We start from the raw sequence: 21,299 nt of genomic DNA on the forward strand, positions 1-21,299 counted from the left end.
TGGAAATCTCTAAGGTTTCTCTCAAAACTTCAGTAAAATGATTGCATTTCAGAACAGTGTTGTTATTAGCACCTATAACATGTACCTCCTGGAAATTTAATTGAAGAATTCCTATATAATTTTGAATTGAGTGAGGAGGTATGAAAATTGGGCTTTAGCCTTCTGTTTTCTCGCTGAAAACTGCTGGAAATAAGTCAAATAAAGGTAGGGACAGACTGCTGCTTATAAGTGTAAGATGGCAAGAGTAGTGCTGTCTTTAATTTTTGATTGAAGAAGGAATAGGGTTAAATGTTAAACATCTTTTTCATGTTATTAATTAAGGGTAGAGTATGTTTAGAAAGTAAAAAGTACTATCATTGCTATACTTAAAATGGATAAGCAGCAAGGACCTACTGTATAGCACATGGACCTCTGCTCAGTGTTATGCGGCAGCCTGGATGGGAGAGGGGCTGGCAGGAGAATGGGTACAGGGCTGAGACTCTTCTCTGTTCATCTGAAGCTGTCACAACATTGTTAACTGGCTATATCCCAGTATAAATTTTTCTTTTTAATTTAAAAAAAGAAAAAAGTACTAGTATAATTTATAATTAAAGCTCTTACTGAATTTCTAACTAATAATAAATGGTAGTAAATTTTACACTTTATTCTCTATCTTCCTTCTTCCCAGGCACATAGAAAGCCCCATGTAGTATATATAGTGTTTAATATTAGTTAGGTAACAAACATATTTACATATTTGAAAATTGGTAATTATGAATTATATATTTCCTATTAAGAATATTTGACTAATAAGATCCCCAAATCCTATTATTCTCCTTCCAAAATCCTGTTATTCTGCTTCTAAGATCCTTAATTAAAATAACAACAGCAATAACAGACACCCCTGTGATATCACACAGCTGTTAGTAAAGCCCATAGAAGTTAGTGATTGGAGAGCCTCTCTCTAAAGGAATAACTTAGAGTATGTTTATATGTATTCTGTGTTTACTTACACCCAGGGTGATTTTTAATAAAAATCAGTGCGACATACAAAGACCTAAGTAAAAAAAAAAGTAAAAGTCAGTCGTGTCCACCTCTTTGCGACCCCATGGACTGTACAGTCCTTGGAATTCTCCAGGGCCAAATACTGGAGTGGGTAGCCATTCCCTTCTCCAGGGGATCTTCCCAGGGATATTGATTATTCGTACAGGATCTTGACATCCCCCAGATGCCCAGAATCAATCCTTTAGTTCTTAAATCTTTGTGAGAACAGGAATCAGTGGTGGGGGAAAACACTTGGGTGACTTGGAACCAGACCTGTTTACTAAACTATGGAAATATTCAGTACTTTAACATCTGACATCAGCTTTTAATTGGAAGTTTGTTTACTTTCAATTAAACAAGAAGGGTCTATCTTTTTGTATAGATTGTTTATCATGTTTGTCTCTGTTATTTTGAAGTCATTGTTAATTCCAACATCAGGATTTTTTTATGAGTCAGTTTACATTGATGGATTTTTCTCTTAACTCTGGATCATGTTTTCCTATTTATTCAGATGCCTGATCATTTTTGTCACAGCATGGTGAATGATGGTAGAGATTCTGTATCCTGTTAACTTTGTCAAAGGAATGTTGAGTTTTGTCTGACAAGCGGTTAACTTACTGGAGGTTAACCTTGATCTTGTTCCTAACCATCATATGCAGTGATTTTTCTAGGGAGATATGCGAAAGGAAGAGAAGGAATGCAATTTGAAATAAACCTAGGCTGACTCCTACTGAATGAAGATCACTGGTAAACCAGTGACTGAAAGTGAAAGTTGCTCAGTTGTGTCCGACTCTTTGCAACCCCATGGACTATACAGTCCATGGAATTCTCCAGGCCAGAATACTGGAGTGGGTAGCCTTCCCCAGGGGATCTTCCCAACCCAGGGGTCGAACCCAGGTCTCTCACACTGCAGGCATGTTTTTTACCACTGAGCCACCAGGGAAGCCCGAGAATACTGGAGTGGGCAGCCTGTCCCGTCTCCAGCGGATCTTCCCACCTGCATTGCAGGCAGATTCTTCACCACTGAGCTACCAGGGAAGCCCAGTGACTATTCCACTAAACTACTTCTTTTGACATGTGGTTGTCGTTGTTCAGTCGCTAAGTCATGTCCGATTCTTTGTGACCCCGTGAGCTGCAGCACACCAGGCTTCCTTGTTCGTCACTATTTCCCAAAGTTTACTCAAATTCATGTCCATAGAGTCAGTGATACTGTCTAACCATCTCATTCTCTTCCACCTCCTTCTCCTTTTGCCTTCAGTCTTTCCCAGCATCAGGGTCTTTTCCAGTGAGTCGGCCCTTTGCTTCAGGTGCTTGAAGTATTGGAGCTTCAGCATCAGCCTTTCCAATGACTATTTAGGGTTCATTTCCTTTAGGATTGACTGGTTTGATCTTCTTGCAGTAGCAGGTCTAAAACATAAAGTTTTTATATTCTAGCCACCACATGCTACACATAAATTTTACCATTAAAATATAAATTTGAAATAAAAATATATAATATTTTAAAAGATGAACTTTCTTTAAACTGGAAATTGTAATTGATTACAAATGCTCTGAAGTTCAAGAGATGGAGTTCAGTAAGGGGACACGTTATTCTGATCTTTTGAAATATTTTTATAGTTGGGAAGAAATTACAGTAAATTGTTAATTATCTGAACTATATAGTGGAATAAGTCATTGGACTCCAAAGAATTGAAGGTTAAAGAAAACATTGAAAAACATTGTTTTCACCATTATGAATTAAAATATTTCTGAAATAAACTTTTAACCTCTTAAGTATGAAAGCTAATTTAATAGTATATAATAGAGTGTATATTAGACATACATTTTTCATTCTTTCTTATGCTCAATTTTTTTTTATAGCATTTGATACTCTTGAGAGCTTCCCTGGTAGCTCAGACGGTAAAGAGTCTGCTTGCAATACGGGAAACCTGGGTTTGATCCCTGGGTCAGGAAGATCCCCTGGAGAAGGAAATGGCAGCCCACTCCAGTATTCTTGCCTGGGAAATCCTATGGACAGAGGAGCCTGGAGGGCTATAGTCCATGGGGTCTCAAAGAGTCAAACACAGTTGAGCGACTGACACTTTGACTGTTCCCTTGGCTTTCTTAATGCCAGTTTCCATTGGTTCTCTTTCTTTCTTTCTTTCTTTCTGCCGGTATCTTTGTAGCTTCACTTTTGGATTACTCCTCCCTCTTGACCCATAAATATTTGGTACCAGATGTAAATAACACTGCCTTCCAGACTTGGCATTATAGGAGTAAGCAAATTAGGCATTTATTGCCGTGGAAACCATAATTGTTAAAGCTCTTTGCAAGTATCAATAAATGCTGAGATCATACTACATAATTTCCAGTACTTAGTTAACTGAGAGGTCCTCTGGAGGGAGAAACTATATTTTCTTCACCTTTGAATCTTCGACAAGCATAGCGCCTGTCACAGAGCCCAGGCAATAAATATTTGTTGAATGAATGTACACCATGAGATTCTGTGATACCTTAGAAATACTGTGGTCTGGAACTGTGTTTTCCACGACAGTAGCCACTAGTCAAGTGAAGTGACTTAAATGTTAATTTTAGGTTAAATAAAACTTAAAATTTAGTGTTTTTGTTACACTCGTTCAGTATTTCAAATGTGCGGTCACCACACATGGCTAATGGCTACTGTGTTCAGTAGTACAGATAACAGAATATCTCCATCATTGATGAAAGTTCTCTTGGACAGGGGTAGAGAATGGGTTCCACTACGCTCCCTACCTGTCATTCTGTCATTAGCTCATTTTTATGGTTTCTCTGCCTCTTTCTTTTCTTGTCAGCTTCACTTATCCTTCCATCTTCTAATCTGTCATTTCAATGTGTCTAGTTTTTAAACTCAATCTATCAGGTTTGTAATAACAGCAGCTATGGTCATTTTTTCCCCCCAGAATTTCTGATCTAGATTGAATTATACATAGATAAACTCCTGTATAGTGAAATTGTTGATAAATGGCAGTTTTAAAAGTGGTTTCATGATCTTTGCTTGAATATTCTCCAGAGCAGTTATATTCATTGCTTTCCCAGTATGCTTTTCTTAAAAGATAACTGATAAATTGCTTATTGCTTCCCTACAGTTTGCAGTCTGTGCTGGAAGATCTCCTGGTTGCTACTTCTGATGGACTTCTTCATCTTATTCACTGGGAAGGAATGACAAATGGGAGGAAAGCTATTAATCTTTGTACAGTACCCTTTTCAGTAGACCTGCAGTCATCTAGAGGTAGTAATACTTTTTACATGAGATAGAACCAGGTGTTTAATATTTTATATAATCTAGTTAGATATTTTCTATGGATGAACATTGATTTTTCTACTTTGGAATTGTGAGTTGAGTGAGTGTGTGTGTGTGTAGGAAGGAGTAGTTTAACTGTTTAGTGTTGTTAGTTCTTTAAATTTTGACCTTTTAACTGTTCTTACATGGTTTGTAAGCAAAAGTGTAACAAAATTAATTTACTATATTTATATTCATATTTCAAATACTTATTTTTTCATCAGCAGGTTCATTCCTGGGTTTTGCAGATGTGCACATTAAAGACATGGAATACTGTGCCACACTTGATGGATTTGCTGTTGTGTTTAATGATGGTAAAGTTGGATTTATTACACCAGTGTCAAGTAGATTTACTGCAGAGGTAGGACTTACTTTCAGTGTTTGTTTTTCAGTTTTGCATTTATTAATTTTAATCTTCATTAAATCCCCCTCCAGTTTTCCTTATTTAAGATTTTAGGAGTGGTTGTTAATTTTTTTTTATCAAAGCCATACATACAACTAGTATAAACAAAGAAGTCTTTTGACATGTTAATGAAAAATGATCGTTCCTTTCCTCTTTTCATGCCCAGTGTTCATTCTCAGAGGCAACTACTTTTTACTCCTTTATTGATTATTTTGCTGTTTATCTCCACTACTCTGAGCATTTCCTGTAATTTTTAGTTTTTAGGCTGTGTTTATTGACTTGCTGTTGTGGAAAATGACCATTTACTTCCCTCCTCCCTGGTCCCACAGCGTCTATAAGTTCTTCCCATCTTCCCAATATAGATAATGTGATTTTTATTATATTAGTATCTATTTCATCATCTTGAAGAAATTTCTCTTGGATCCTTCTGGATGGATTGCTTGCTACGCATACCTTTAACACAGCTGCATGTTGGGGCTGTCCATCATCATCATCCTGTGGATTCCCTATATTCCTTTACTCTTACATCCTTTCAGAGTTAATGGTAAATATTTGATTAGTTAATGTATGAATTTGGTTGTGACAGAGACCCAGAATAAAAATTTAGATTCACTGAAAGCTGTGTGGGGTTTGGTGGGTTTGGTTGACTGTGCTTTTCATAACATGAGCTAACTGGGTTATTTTTTTCCTCCCCACGCTGTATCCAGTCTTCTCCAAAGACTGTGTACTTGGCCGGCCCAGTATTTTGGGATTTTGAGTTATGAAAGAGTTAGACTAGAGATTCCAAATTCAGGAACTAAACTCCCACGTATCCCTATTTTCAGTGTTGTTTAGAGACCACTGAGATTTTTTCTTGTTTTTGTCTAAAGAAAAATTGCAGTTTTCTCTTGGAGTGGAGGCAGAATATTCCTTAGCGGCTTAGAGTGGGAGGTAGCCTAGGCAGACCCAGCTACTGAATAAACAGTCTCTGAACCAGTCCTGCTGCTTTTAGTTCAGCTTTTGAGACATTTTACTTCCCAAGCCTTTTGTGTAACCTGTAATGCAAATTTGACTGTTTTTCAAAGTGTTCCTTACTGCTAGTTAAGGACTCTACTCATCCACTTGCTTCCCAGCTTAGTAAATTTTCTGATACTGTCTCCTCTCCCATTCTGTCCTTGCCAACTTACACATTTGGGGTTTTAAGAATCAGAGAAACTAAATATTCATGTTCAGCCTACTCTCTCTAATTGGAAAGAATTTTAAGTTTTTAAGGGCATATTTTTCTGTATGGTATCAGCTTTCTCTAATTTATTTCATTCAGCATGATGCTCTCAAGGTCCATCCATATTGTTGCAAAAGGCAAGATTTCATTCTTTCTTATGGCTAAATACAGTTGACCCTTTAACAACATAGATTTGAACTGCACAGGTCCACTGACATCTGGATTTTTTTCAATAAATACACACTGTAGTACTCTATAATCTGCAATTGATTGAGTCCACAGATGCAGACCCATGGATATGGAGGGCCAGCTGTAAAGCTGTGTGTGTATTTTCTACTGTGGGGGGTAGGTACCTCTAACCCTCATGTTGTTTGAGTCAACTGTATTCCATTTTGTGTGCTTGTATGTACATATACCAAATTTTCTCTATCCATTCATCCATCAGTGAGCACTTAAGTGTTTCCATATTTTGGCTTTTAGAAACAATGCTGCATAGAACATGGAGGTATAGATATCTTTTCAAGTTAGTGTTTTCTTCTCTTGATAAATACCCACATATACATGGATTATATAGTAGTTTTGTTTTTACTTTTTCTGAGGAAGCTCTTCTATAGTGGCTGTACAAATTTACATTGCCATCAGGAATGCACAAGGGTTCCTTTTTCTCCCATTGTCGCAACACTTAATTATTTCTTGTCTTTTTGATAATAGCCGTTCTGACAGGTGTGAGATAACATCTCATTGTGGTTTTGATGTGCGTTTCTCTGATATTAGTGGTATTGAGCATCTTTTCAGGTACTTTTTGGGCATCCCTATTTGTTCTTTAGAGAAATGTCTGTTCAGATCGTCTGCCCATGTTTTTAATCAAATTTTTTGCTATTAAATACATGAGTTCTTCATATATTTTGAATATAACCTTTTGTCACATATGTGATCTGCAAATATTTCCTCCCATTCAGTAGACTGCCTTTTCATTTTGTTGACGTATATTTGGGATTTAAATTTATTTACTGAAAATAAACATGTTAGAGCTGGAAAGTGATTGACTCATTCTGAATATAAGCTTTTGTTAGTATTTGGTTAAAGAAAATTTTCTAGTAATTTAAGGATTTAAATAATGAAAAGTAGATGGACATTATTAAGAAAGTTATAAGTAGAAAATATAAGTTACATGAAAACATTACATATGTATTACTGGTAATTGGGAAATACTCTAATGGTGTATTTATATTAGACATTATTTAAGTGCCTTATAAAAACTCCTGTTTGGCATTCTATAGTGGCTGTACACATTTGCACAGCTGTAAATTTGTACAGCCACTAAGCAGTATACACATTTATATATACATCATACATATGTATACACTATTTATAATTTATAGTATACACAGTATACACTGTAAAAATACAGTAGACACTTCTATTAAAATGTGTCAGACTATGCCACTCTTCTGCTCAGAACCCTTTAGTAGGACTAGATTTTTAGGACAAAACGGGCTGAGGACAACTAGAAAAGCTGGAGAAAAAATAATTTTTTTTAATGTACTTAGAGGCTTTGGAGAGCTAACAAAACGGTAAGGAATTAAGAGACTGGGGAGGCCAGAGGCTCAGTGAGCTAAAATGAGCAATGAGCAAACAAGGCTGTATGCAACATGGATGAATCTCACAGAAATATTCAGTGGAAACAGCTGGACACAAAAAAGTACATGCTGTGATTCTATTTTACATAAAACAGAAGGAAATCTTAAAACCTAGGCAGCTCTGAATTAGAGTTTGTATGAGTGCATGTTTAAGTGTTAATAGTTTAAAGGAAAAGAAGAAAGTGATTACCATGTAAGTCTGGATATTGGTTACTTTTGTGGTTGGGGTGAGGGTATATTGATCAGGAGTGACACTCTTGGGAGATTTTTGTTACTGGTAATTCCTAGCTGAGTGGTAATTTCACAAGTGTTTCCTTTGTAATATTATGATGATGTACATTTTTGGTTTGGGTATTTTTCTTCAATGTATCATAATTCATAATAGAAAGGGCTAAAAAATTAAAGACTCTCCAAATGACTCCCCATATGTGAAATGGAGAAAAAGTCAAAGATCTCATGGTGGCTTTCAAAGCCCTCTAAATCTGGTCTGCTATTTCATCCGTTACCTCCTTTACTACTTCTTCCCTTATTCCACTCCACTCCAGCCACACAAGTTTCTTTTATCTTTGAACATGCCAGAAATGCTGCTATGACAGGGCCTTTCTCTTGCTCCATCTCTTTCAGTACTTTCCTCGTGAGGCACCTTCATCATAGGGAAAATAGTTTAATTTTACATCCTTCCCCCATACACTGTCTTCTCCATAATTGCCTTATTTTTTTGGTAGCATTTACCATCTTTCTGTGTAATACTGTACAATTTTTTTAAACTTGTCAGTCTCTTAACAAATGTAAGGCAGGGATACAGCTGAGGATTTAGGTATGTTTGAATATCTGCAGTATCCTCAGTATCTAGAGCAGCATCTGGTGAATAGTGGGTGCCTGGAAGACTTTTATGGTAGGGATGAATGAATGAATTCCAGTGTAGACAGTAGTCCAAAGAAATAATGCTCATTGCTATCTTTTGCCATTTTCCATTATCTGAAGTAATGTATAGTTTTATTATTAAAGTAAAATAAATAAAACTCCTACAAAGAAGCACACATTTCATATTTAGATAGTAGATTATATAGTTTATTTAGGAATTTTAAAAAATCTATAGTATTATATTTTGAACAGCTTAATTATATCAGATCATCTAATGTTTACTGTTGTGATAATCCAAAAATAAAATGCTGTATTGTAGTGTGCTAATTTTTGTGCTTACTAAACTAGCAGTCATGGTGACCTTTACCTTAGAATATATGATCTAAGATGCCCTTGATTTGACAAATAAAAACAGACAATAGAGTTGACTCTATTCTGTGTCTGTATTCAAAATTAAGTAGCATATAAAGCTTAATAATAATATCATTCAGTCATTGAAGCTTATTTAACTTGTTGAATTCCTGGCATTATATTAAGTGGGTTATATGTATTGAATATATCTACTCCCATTGAATCTTCAAAACACTCTTAAGAGGTAATTTACAGAAAAGAAAACTGAAGCTTGAAAATGTCATAAAGTCATTTTTACAAGTGAGTGGTAGATCTGAGATGTGATGTTAGGATGCCATATACCATGCTATTAACCATTATACTATAAAGCAAAGGAATAATAGAGAATAGTAAGCAATTGACAAATCATTAGTCACTTCTAAAGAATGTCATTGTTGTTCAGCCCCCGAGTCATGTCCGACTCTTCAAGACCCTATGGATTGCAGCACACCAGGCTTCCTTGTCCCTCACCATCTCCTGGAGTTTGCCCAAGATCATGTCCGTTGAATCAGTGATGCCACCCAACCATCTCATCCTCTCTCACCCTCTTCTCCTTCTGCTGTCAGTCTTTGCCAGCATCAGGGTCTTTTCCATTGAGTCAGCTGTTTGCATCAAGTAGCCGTAGTATTGGAGTTTCAGTTTCAGCACCAGTCCTTCAAAGAGTATTCAGGGTTGATTTCCTTTAAGATTGACCGGTTTGATCTCCTTGCTTTCCAAGGGAGTCTTAAGAGTCTTCTCCAGCACTACAATTCAAAGCATCAGTTCTTCAGCACTCTGCCTTCTTTATTGTCCAGCTCTCACATTGGTACATGACTACTGGAAAGACCATAGCCTTGAGACCTTTGTTGGCATAGTGATGTCTTTGCTTTTTAACATATTGACGAGGTTTGTCATGGCTTTCCTACCAAGAAGCAATCATCATCTAATTTCATAGCTGCAGTCACCATCTGCAGTGATTTTCTCTTCCCAAGAAGAGGAAATCTGCAACTGCTTCCACCTTTTCCCCTTCTATTTGCCATGAAGTGATGGGACTGAATGCCCTGATCTTAGTTTTTTTTTAATATTGAGTTTTAAGCTGGCTGTTTCACTCTACTCCTTCACCTTCATCAAGAGGCTGTTTAGTTTCTCTTTGCTTTCTGCCGTTAGAGTGGTATCATCCGCGTCTCTGAGATTGTTGATATTTCTTCTGACAGTCTTGATTCCAGCTTGTAATTCATCCAACCTGGCATTTCGCATACTGTGCTCTGTGTGTGAGTTAAACAAACAGGGTGACAGTAAACAGCCTTGTACTCCTTTCTCTATCCCGAACCATTCAGTTATTCCGTACAGGGTTCTAACTGTTACTTCTTGACCCCCATACAGGTTTCTCAAGAGACAAGATAGACCAAATAAAATTGACTAATTCCCATTGATTGGGAAAGTTAAACAGTATGTGCTAAGTGGAAAGAAGAATAATAGTGAGCAACTTAGATGCAGTTTCTACCATCAAGAGGTTTACTTTTTAATAGGAAAATTGTCTTCAATTAATTTGAATTTAGAGATCAGATATCCATCTTTTAGTGTTTTATCAATGAATTAGCACTGGACTGAGCTCATCTGGAAATATTTATTAAACCAGCTAATGAAATTGAGATTTTAAGGGGAAAAATCCAGATGGTAGTCCTGATGGGATGTTTTCCTATCCAGACGAAACCATATAAAGAACCATATGAAACCTTATGAAATTATGTTTACTGAATGGAAGTTATGTTAATTGAAGTATATTTGGAGAACACATTTTAAATCTTAACTATTTTTCTTAATTTTAGCAGCTTCATGGAGTTTGGCCACAAGATGTTGTTGATGGAACTTGTGTAGCAGTAAATAACAAGTATCGACTGATGGCATTTGGTTGTGCAAGGTAATTATTGCCTGTATTTTAAGACTTACTGCCAAAAATAATTTTTTTTAAAAACATAAGATGTTCTTATTAACACACTTAGGAACTTTGTTGTGCCTTTCATAATTTATGAATCAACCTTAATATAAAACGTAAAAGTATTTTAATTGAAGCAAACAAATACAAAGGGCAGATTTTGGAGATTGGGTGTTTTAATTTGTGAGCTTTTTTCAGTGGTAGGAAACTGAGTCACAAATTAAGGTTAAATCAGTTAAAATTTAGGCTCTTTATTGTTTTAAATAACATCAGGAGGAGGGTTTATTTATCCTCGGCTGTGCTGGGTCTTCAGTTGCTGTGCAGGATCTTCCCTAGTTGTGAGTGGGGGCCACCGGACTTCTCACTGCGGATGGCTTCTCTTGTGTGGAGCACAGGCTCTAGGGGGCAGAAGTTTCAATAGCTGTGGCGCGTGGCCTTGGCTCCTGAGCTCTAGAGTTACGGCACATGGGCTGAGTTGCTCTGCAGCATGTGGAAGCCTCCCGGACCAGAGATCAAACCTGTGTCTCCTGCAGGTGGATTCTTTACCTCTGAGCCACCAGGGAAGCCCCTAAATCCTTTCTCTTTAAGACATCAGTGTTGACTTGCCTTTGCATTAGTGAGTGTGCCTTAGTTAACAAGCAAGTTTAAATCTCATTTGTAAAATCATTTTCTTGCCTTGATTCAAATAATGCAGATTTTCAAAGTAAAATTGGCCACCAGTTCATTTTTAAAATAGCCTTATAGGAGATTCAGATTTTTCTATCTCTTCCTCAGTCATTTTGGCAAGTTTTATTTTTCTAGGAATTGGTTTCTTTTATATACACTGTCAAATTTATTGATAGAAGTTATAATACCCTTTGTAATTTTCATATTGTAAAATAAGAAATGGGGAAGTGCGTAATCAAGATAGTCACAGTTTTACAAATAATTATAATACAAGCATCCCATCTTTTCACAACTTGGTCAAGAAATAGAACATTGCTAGCCAATATAAATTTTATCACTCCTACTTCCTAATCATGACTCCCAGTCCCTTCCTAACTCATTTTCTCTTACATAGACACACAATCTTAAATCAAATGCATGGGTAAATTAATGATAAATCCTCAATAAGATCTAAAACTCATTCACATTCAGAATAACCTAATTACCACCAAATTTCCTTTATATCTCTTTTTTTTAGTCAGAATCATTCAAAATTCATGAATTATGTTTGGTTATCATTTCTCTTTAATTACCTTTTGCCTATAAAAATTCTTAGATTAGTACAAAAGTATTTGCAGTTTCAGATGATGAATTTTAAATCACTATAACTAGGGTCACACACATCTGTATTAATCAAAATGGGAACCATTACAACCAACACATTTTTGCCAGTGAGAAATAAGTTTATTTCGTGGTGTAAAAATCTGTGCTTCAGAATTTGACAAACACTTGGAAAGCATTTTCTGTGTCCTGCTGGTTGTGGAAACATTTTCCCTGCAAAAAGTTGAGCTGCTTGAAGTAGTAGTAGTCGGTTGCAGAGAGGTCAGATGAATGGATGAGGAAAAACTTAGTAGCCCAATTCATTCATCTTTTGAAGCATTGATTGTATGACATGTGGAAGAATTGGGCACGTCCTATTGACCAGTGCTGGCGGCAAGCATTGCAGTTTTCAGTGCATTTCATTGATTTACTGCGCATACTTCTCAGATGTAATGGTTTTGCTGGGATTTGGAAAGCTGTAGTGGATCAGATCACCAAACAGTGACCATTACTATTTTGGTGCAAGCTTGGCTTTGGGAAGTGCTTTGGAGCTTCTCAGTTCAACCGCTGAGCTGGTCATCGCCAGTTGTGTAAAATCCACTTTTTGTTGTGTGTCACAATCTGATCTAGAAATAGTTCATTGTTGCATAGAATAAGAGAAGATGACACTTCAGAACGGTGACTTTTTGATTTGTGGTCAGCTGGCAACCCACTCCAGTATTCTTGCCTGGAGAATCCCATGGATGGAGGAGCCTGATGGAGGACTATAGTCCACGGGGTCGCAAAGGGTCGGACACGAGTGAGCGACTTCACTCACTTCACTTATGAGGCATTCACTTGAGCTTTTTCATCTTTCCAGTTTGCTTCAAATGCCGAAAACGGTCGATGTTGAGTTCTTCAGCAACTTCTAGTTACAGGAGGATCAGCTTCGATGATCCTCTCGGTTGTTGTCAAATTCTGATGGCTGGCCACTGCACTTCTGTTCAGGGCTGTCATCTAGTTTGCAACACCAATTGAACCACCACTGCTCTGTATGTTCATTAGCAGTTTCTGGGCCAAATGTATTGTTGATGTTACTAGTTATCTCTGCTGCTTTATGACCCATTTTGAACTTAAATAAGAAAATCCCTCGAATTTGTTTTTTGTCTAACATCATTTCCCTAGTCTAAAATAAATATAAATAGCAAGTAATAAGTCATTAGCAAAAAAAACATAAAGCGAGAAATGCCCATTAAAATGATGTGTAACATAACCACATTTACTTAAGAATATATTCCAGTATCAAACAGCAAAGTTCAGCAGTGCAAAAATGCAGTTACTTTTGTACCAACCTGTAATGCCTTTGTTGTTTTTATGTTATGACATTAGCTTTTTGACATTAAGCGTCTTATGACATTAAGCGTCTAGGTCAACTGTTTACGAATATCCTACATTCTAAAGTGTCTTGTTATGTTTTCTCATAATGGCATTTAATTACTTTCTGTAACACCTGTTTGAACCTTGAAGGTGGTTCTTACTGAGCCATTACAGTCAAATGAGTAGGAAGCTCACAGACAGGAGCAGTGGTGGGTGTGTACTTCTACATCATCTACATTCAGGGCTAGCACCCAGGGGTCTAGCAAGGCCAGATGGGAATCCAGGCTTTCAACCCTTCTTCCAGGATGAAAATGGAATCTTGGCCTTCAGCCTTTTAGTCATGTCAGTTTTCATGAGTTGGGGAAAAATCAGCCCTTCTTATGGCATGATCGTGGGTTGTGATGAAAGTTTTGTGATTATAGCTACGTGACATACCAGACTAGTGGCTTCTAGCCTTGATCTCTCAACACTTACCAGGATGAATTACCTTGAACAATTAATCTGCAGCTGGTGTCCTTAGAGTTCTCTAGAAAGTCACCTTTCTTTTAGGATACCAGTTTAAAACCTTATTCTTACCCTTGTATTTAAGGTTTGATTAGATTCTAGTTAAAGATTTTTGTTGTAGGTGATGTTTTGTACTTCCTACGGCATCATGAAGCAGTAACATCAAGCTGTCTCAATATTGATGAGCTAAATTTGATTACTTATAGTGATAATAGCTGTGTGTATCTTTAATATAAAAGTTTTTTTGCTTTGAGATTAGTAAGTAGTTTTTTAATTAAAAAAATACTTTAATGGTGGGCTTATGAGAAATAGAAAGAAAAGAATATAGGCACTATAAATACTTAAATTGTCAGTCTTTTGTAACTATTGACACAACATCCATTTCTTATATTAGCGATATCTGGATTCCTCACTGACTTGTTAGAGCTCAGCAACCCAGAGTTAGCACTTGACAATTTTAGATGCAAAGCAAAAACAGTACCTGCTAGCCATTTAGTACTGTCTCTCCGCAAGGTATCTAATTGGGCGGGTAGTCTGGATAGATATATGTTCCAGGCATTTGTCTTCTGACAGGTTGGAATAACAGATCAGATTTTCTCTCCCACCTGAAATAGTCAAGAAAATGGACAAAAAGATGAAACAGATATTTCAAATTCAAGACATAGGACATCAGGCAACAAAGGACAGTGATCCCTGAGAGATGAGAATCTAAATTTTAAAAAAAGACAAAAACTCTTCAACTGGCCCAGTTTTAATTTCTTTGAGAGAGTTTCCAGCACATGGATGGGGAGACAGGGTCTGGCAGATTCCCTTGACTGAGTGTGTGCAAATGAAAATCTGGGAGACCAAAGCAGCAGGGGATCACAGACCAGACACCAGAAAGGAGAGAGTGGCACAAAGAGAGAACTCCAAAAAGCTATAAAGGGTTTCTTTTGAGTATTAAATTGAAATATGGAAGATAAAAGACCCAAATCAAATATTACAGAAGAAAAGATTAATATACTTGAATAACATAGCAAGAGAAATGATACAAAATGAAACAGGAAAAAAAGGAATCTAAAAACAGAGCATCAGGGAGCTGTGGGATAGTTTTAAGCAGCCCGTTATTGCAAGTTTTATTTAGTCCCATTCTGATCCCTGTGAAGAGTTAGGCCTGGCTGGAAACCGATCAGAGATGCTGTGAGGAGACCATCTGACTTCTCCTACCTTGAAGGAGTACACATTATGGTCAGAACATTCTCATATGCTTGGTGTCATCCTAGTGTGTGCAGAAGCAGCCTTGGATTTAAATCATTTTGAAAACAACATTGATGTTAAATTTTGGTCTGAGAATTGCCATGTAAGCAGAAATGGTATTTTTTTATGATTATTATAGTTCAATTTTGAAATGTAGCTTAGATGTAATATACAAACTCTGTTCTGGTTTCTGGCCCTTTGTAAGTTTAACCCTTGTAAAAAAAATTTTTAACAGAATCATAACCCGTACCATAGATAGAAGAGTATATATAATGTATACATACAAAAAATAATATAAAATGAAAAATAGCATATTACCAGTATTGAACTGATGAAGCCCCTGCTTCCTCCTCTTCTTTCATATTCCTCTTTTTCTACCAGGGCAGTTACTAACCTGGAACTTGTGTGCACTAGCTCTTAGTTGTATTTTTACCACAAATGTATTTCACTACTATGTTTTGGATGTTTTTCATGGTATAGAAATGAAATTATACTATTTATATAGATACATAGATAGATGGGTGGGTAGAGAGAGATGCTGTCCATTTTAAGGTATAGGACAAAAATTCATTTTCAGTACTATATGGTATACTATTATGTGAATATACCACAGTTTCTCTTCCCTTTCTCATTGCTGGACATGTGGATGGTTGGCATTTCTTTGCACTTACAGTCTTATAATGAACATTGTGTATGTTGCAAAGACAAGGATATTTCTGGGGTATATCTATAGGTGAAATAGCTAGACTATAGTATATGAATTTGTTTCAGGTTATGAGATGACTGTAAATTATTTACAAAATGGTTGTGTTCTAGTTTACACTCCTGTCAGCAGAACATATTTCCATAGTCATGTTTTTTATATTTGTATTTGTCTTTTTACACTGAAAGTCTTTTTGGTTTTCACAGTGGTTCTGTACAGGTTTATACAATAGATAACACCACTGGAGCCATGCTGCTGTCTCATAAACTAGAGTTAACAGCAAAACAGTATCCTGGTGAGTCCTCTTCTTTTTTTTTCCCCCTTTCTTCTTAATTACAGATAATATGTGTAGTGAGTTTTGATTTGAATTAGATGATGGATGTCAAAGGCCAAGTATTATTAAAACGTGTAACAACAATTCTCTCTGACTCAAGGATTTCTACTAGAGGCTCCTGGGAGACCTCTTTTAATCTCTTCCATTTAGTTTTCTTTATCCTCACTTTAGTTGTAGCCCCCATGTTACTTGTCTGGGCTTTGCTTTAGACTCTTTCCTAATTTCATTGCCTCTGTTGTTTTATGCCTTTATTTCCATTTAGTCATTCAACAAGTAATTATTGAGTACATACTGTAGGCCAGACATTATTCTAAATGCTGGTACACAGTAGTGAACAAAACAAAAAGTCTCTCTCGGAACTCCCTTTGTGACTCTTAAGTGAATTCTGTCCACTGGAGTAAGTGTAAAATCTGTTATTATTGGAAATGTTTTTGACTGAAACTAACAGAAAACCCAACTTACTATCCCTTAAACAGGTAGCATTTATCCTCTATAATGGCAAGAAATCCAAAGGCAGGCTGCTGTTGGCATCCATTTGGCCTTTTCTTCCATGGTCACAGGTTAACCTAAGCCCCAAGCGTCACTTCTTGAGTCAAGAAGAAAGGAGGAAAGAAAGCATATATATGTTTTCTGATCAGGAAAGCAGAAACTAGATTGAAATGAGTTCTTGCAGAGAGGATATCTGTTTGTTTCTTCCAGTCACCTGGGAAAACTACATTAGTCTGGAAGCCTTTGCCTTATATTCTGTTTGAGATTTTTTTCTTTTTTGAATGCTACAAGTTACACAGATTATAGATGAGCCTGAGGACTGGCTTGTGGTTGCAGATTCTCACAGGAGCTTCTTTATTTTCCATTCAGTACCATGGGCAAAAACAGGAAAGTGCTCCTTGCTATTTTTTTCACCTTCTATGTGGTAGTTTATGTCTCACTCTCCCTTGAACATGGAATTGTATTCTCAGGATTACATGGTTATCTTCTATTCCCCATCTTGGCCAAGCTCTGAGTTTTATCTTCTGTTCCTCATATGCTGAGAGAGTCGTCATAGGTGAAAGTCAGGTCTCTAGGTTTTGGCAGAAAGATGCAGGGCAACAGCAGTTTGTTGCTTACCTCCTAGTGTTTTTTAATATTTTGAAATATTTAAGTATTCTGTTTAACATTTTACTTATTGCAGTGTGGAGAGTCATTCCAGCTATCAAATTTGCTGTCTTGCCAGAAATAGAAATTAGTTCCTTAAATATTTATCACTCTTATTGCATAGCTTTTAAAGATTGCATTTTTTTTCTTATTTCCTAAAGAGTTTTTGCTGCAGCTGGCAAGAACAGGGTGCTGTGTATTTTGATTGTATTTTCTAGCCCTTTTATCTGTTTCTTTTTTATCCATACTGTTGATGTGATGTCCAGTACAATAGCTACCAGCCACATGTTGTTATTTAAATGAAACTAAAAGAAAACCAAAATGTTTCTCAGTTGCCTCAGTTAGTTCAGTCTCTCAGTTGTGTCTGATTCTTTGCAGCCCCGTGGACTGCAGCACACCAGGCTCCCCAGTCCATCACCAACTCCCGGAGATTGCTCAAGCTCGTATCCATCGAGTCGGTGGTGCCATCCAGCCATCTCATCCATCTTCCCCTTCTTCTCCTGCCTTCAATCTTTCCCAACATCAGGGTCTTTTCCAATGAATCATTTCTTCGCATCAGGTGACCCAAATATTGGAGCTTCAGCTTCAGCATCAGTTCTTCCAGTGAATATTCCAGACTGATTTCCTTTAGGATTGACTGGTTTGGCCTCCTTCCAGTCCATGGGGCTCTCAAGAGTCTTCTCCAACACCACAGATCAAAAATATCAATTCTTCAGCGCTCGTGTTTCTTTATGGTCCAACCCTCACATCCATACATGACTACTGGAAAAACCATAGCTTTGACTAGCTTTGTCAGCAAATTAATGTTTATGCTTTTTAATATGCTGTCTAGGTTGATCATAGCTTTTCTTCCAGAGAGCAATCGTCCTTTAATTTCATGACTGCAGTCACCATCTGCAGAGATTTTGGAGCCCAAGAAAATGAAGTCTGTCACTATTTCCAGTTTCCCATTTATTTGTCATGAAGTGATGTGACTGGATACCATAATCTTCATTTTTTGAATGTTGAGTTTTAAGCCAGCTTTTTCACTTTCCTCTTTCACTTTCATCAAGAAGCTCTTTAGTTCCTCTTCATTTTCTGCCCTCATGAGGATGGCATTCTGAGGTTATTTTATTTCTCCCAGCAGTGTTGATTTCAGCTTGTGCCTCATCTAGCCCGGCATCTTGCATGATTTTCTTCATATAAGTTAAATAAGTAGGGTGGCAATATGCAGCCTTGATGTACTTCTTTCTCAGTTTGGAACCAGTCCATTGTTCCATGGGTGGTTCTGACTGTTGCTTCTTGACCTGCATACACATTTCTCAGGAGGCAGGTAAGGTAATTCTCTTTAAGAATTTTCCAGTTTGTTGTGATGCACATAGGCAAAGGCTTTAATCAGTAAAGCAGTATATGTTTTTCTGGAACTCTTGTTTTCTCTGTGATCCAGCGGGTGTTGGCAGATTGATCTCTCGTTCCTCTGCCTTTTCGAAATCCAGCTTGAACATCTGGACGTTCTTGTTCACGTACTATTGAAGCCTCACTGGGAGAATTTTGAGCATTACTTTGCTAGCCTGTGAGATGAGTGCAATTGTACAGTAGCTTGGCATTGCCTTTCTTTGGGATTGGAATGAAAACTGACCTTTTCCAGTCCTGTGGCCACTTCTGAGTTTCCCAAATTTGCGGGCATATTGAGTGTAACACTTTCACAGCATCATCTTTTAGGATTTGAAATAGCTCAACTGGAATTCCATCACCTCCACCAGCTTTGTTCGTAGTGATGCTTCTTAAGACCCACTTGACTTCACATTCCAGGATGTCCGGCTCTTGGCGAGTGATCACATCATCATGGTTATCTGGATCATGAAGATCTTTTGTGTATTCTTGCCACCTCTTCTTAATATCTTCTGCTTCTATTAGGTCAATACCATTTCTGTCCTTAATTGTGCCCATCATTGCATGAAATGTTCCTTTGGTATCTCTGATTTTCTTGAAGAGATCTCTAGTCTTTCCCATTTTATAGTTTTCCTCTTTCTTTGCATTGATCACTGAGGAAGGCTTTCTTATCTCTCGGTGTGATTTTTTGGAACTCTGCATTCAGATGGTTATATCTGTCCTTTTCTCCTTTGCCTTTTGCTTCTCTTCTTTTCACAGCTATCTCTAAGACCCCCTCAGACAACCATTTTGCCTTTTTACATTTTTTTTTCTTGGGGATGATCTTGATCACTGTCTCCTGTACAGTGTTATAAACCTCCATCCATAGTTCTTCAGGCACTCCATCTGTCAGATCTAATCCCTTGAATCTATTTGTCACTTCCACTGTATAATTGTAAGGGATTTGATTTAGATCATACCTGAATGGCTTAGTGGTTTTCCTTACTTTCTTCAATTTAAGTCTGAATTTGGCCATAAGGCGTTTATGATCTGAGCTACAGTCAGCTCCCAGTCTTGCTTTTGCTGACTGTATAGAGCTTCTCCGTCTTTGGCTGCAAAGAATATAATCAGTCTGTTTTCGGTATTGGCTATCTCATGATGTCCATGTGTAGAGTTGTCTCTTGTGTTGTTGGAAGAGGGTGTTTGCTGTGACCAGTGCGTTCTCTTGGCAAAACTGTATTAGCCTTTACCCTGCTTCATTCTGCACACCAAGGTCAAACTTGCCTGTTACTCCAGGTATCTCTTTGACTTCCTACTTTTGCATTCCAGCCCCCTATGATGAAAAGGACATCTTTTTTTTTTTTGGTGTTAGTTCTAGAAGGTCTTTAAGGTCATCACAGAACCGTTCAGCTTCACCTTCTTTGGGATTAGTGATTGGGGCACAGATTTGGATTACTGTGAAATCTCAGTTGCCTCTTTACACCTAAATGTTAAATAGCCTGATGTAGCTTAGTGGCTGTCTGTTAGACCAAGCAAATGTAGAATGTTTACATCATTTCAGGAAGTTGTGCTGATCCCTTCTGTTGATCGTTTGACAACACTGTACTGAATTTTTCAGGTTGTTTGCTTTTCTCAGGTTCTTGGAATGCCAGTTCTCCCTTTAGTTATCTGCTAACTCCCTCTCTTGTGGTCTTTGTTATGGGAGAGGGCTACCCTTTTGGATTATGTAACTTTTGGCTATAAAGCTGCTTAAAATGTTGGGAGACTTGGGTTGTCCTGCCTCTTGAACAGACATAAGCATCTGTGTTTTCTTCTGGCTTCACTGGCTGATTTTTACAGGTGGCAGCAGATCAGGAATCCTTACATGATCATCAGTTTCCATTCTGATTCTCAGACTCATGTTGCCCTGAAACCCTTTTTTTTGTCTTTGTATAAGGATGTGAGACCCCCAACTCCCTAGTCACAGCTAGGTCCCATTCCAACCTTCTGTCCCTGTATTTCCAACTGGTTTCATCTCATCACTTCCCACTCTTCACACCTAGGGTGCCTTAATTCAAACACTAACCCGTCTCACTTTTGGTTTTTTTCTTTTGGCTCCTGGAGATCGTCCTTTCTGTCTTGCAAATTCAAAACTGTAACAGCAGGTTTGGGGATTATTTTTTATATTTTTCTCATTATGCAAATTATCACAATCTAAGTTTATGATAGGTTACCAGCTAGATAATTATCTGTATTCCTGCCACTTGGAAATTAGGTTAAACATCATTGCTATTTTATTGTACATCTCTGTACCTAGATTTTTTTAACATGTGTACAATGCTTGGAAAATATGTATATATGTGTGTATGTAGATATAGATACAGATATTATATATATTTACTTGGGATAATAGGAATACTATTTGTAAGCTAAAACACTAGCAGCTTTTTGTGATAGTAAATATACATCTAAACCTTATTTTTTTTCTTGCACATGGAATTACTTTCATTTTGTAAGCTTTGATTTGAGTTTGTATTTTTTCTTGGTTTGGTTTTAAATTTATCTCCTAGGTGTGTAAAGTATACTAATAAGATGTTTCTTATACATGTTCCTTTTTTTATATACATAAGTAACAGTTATTCATATACCTGAATTATGGTGGGAAATGCTAGTGTGAGGATTCAAACATAGGCAGAGGGAAAAAGTTCTTACTCTGTTAACCAA

The 21,299-nt window shown here is 37.1% G+C and overlaps 1 protein-coding gene across 7 annotated transcripts in view; it reads left to right on the forward strand.

The window, feature by feature from the left end:
- RIC1 (RIC1 homolog, RAB6A GEF complex partner 1) overlaps nucleotides 1-21,299 on the forward strand; it is a 141,981-nt gene that overhangs the window by 81,759 nt on the left and 38,923 nt on the right. For 6 of the 7 annotated variants that reach the window (XM_070480447.1, XM_070480445.1, XM_070480452.1 and 3 more), the window contains 4 exons: nucleotides 4,128-4,270; nucleotides 4,546-4,682; nucleotides 10,628-10,719; nucleotides 15,985-16,073. In XM_070480447.1, coding sequence (XP_070336548.1) covers nucleotides 4,128-4,270; nucleotides 4,546-4,682; nucleotides 10,628-10,719; nucleotides 15,985-16,073 — 461 coding nt within the window. The remainder of the gene's footprint in view (nucleotides 1-4,127; nucleotides 4,271-4,545; nucleotides 4,683-10,627; nucleotides 10,720-15,984; nucleotides 16,074-21,299) is intronic. The other variant, XM_070480446.1, reaches the window with a different exon arrangement.

The sequence above is a fragment of the Odocoileus virginianus genome, chromosome 18 (assembly GCF_023699985.2).
Source record: "Odocoileus virginianus isolate 20LAN1187 ecotype Illinois chromosome 18, Ovbor_1.2, whole genome shotgun sequence".
Classification (NCBI taxonomy): Eukaryota; Metazoa; Chordata; class Mammalia; order Artiodactyla; family Cervidae; genus Odocoileus; species Odocoileus virginianus.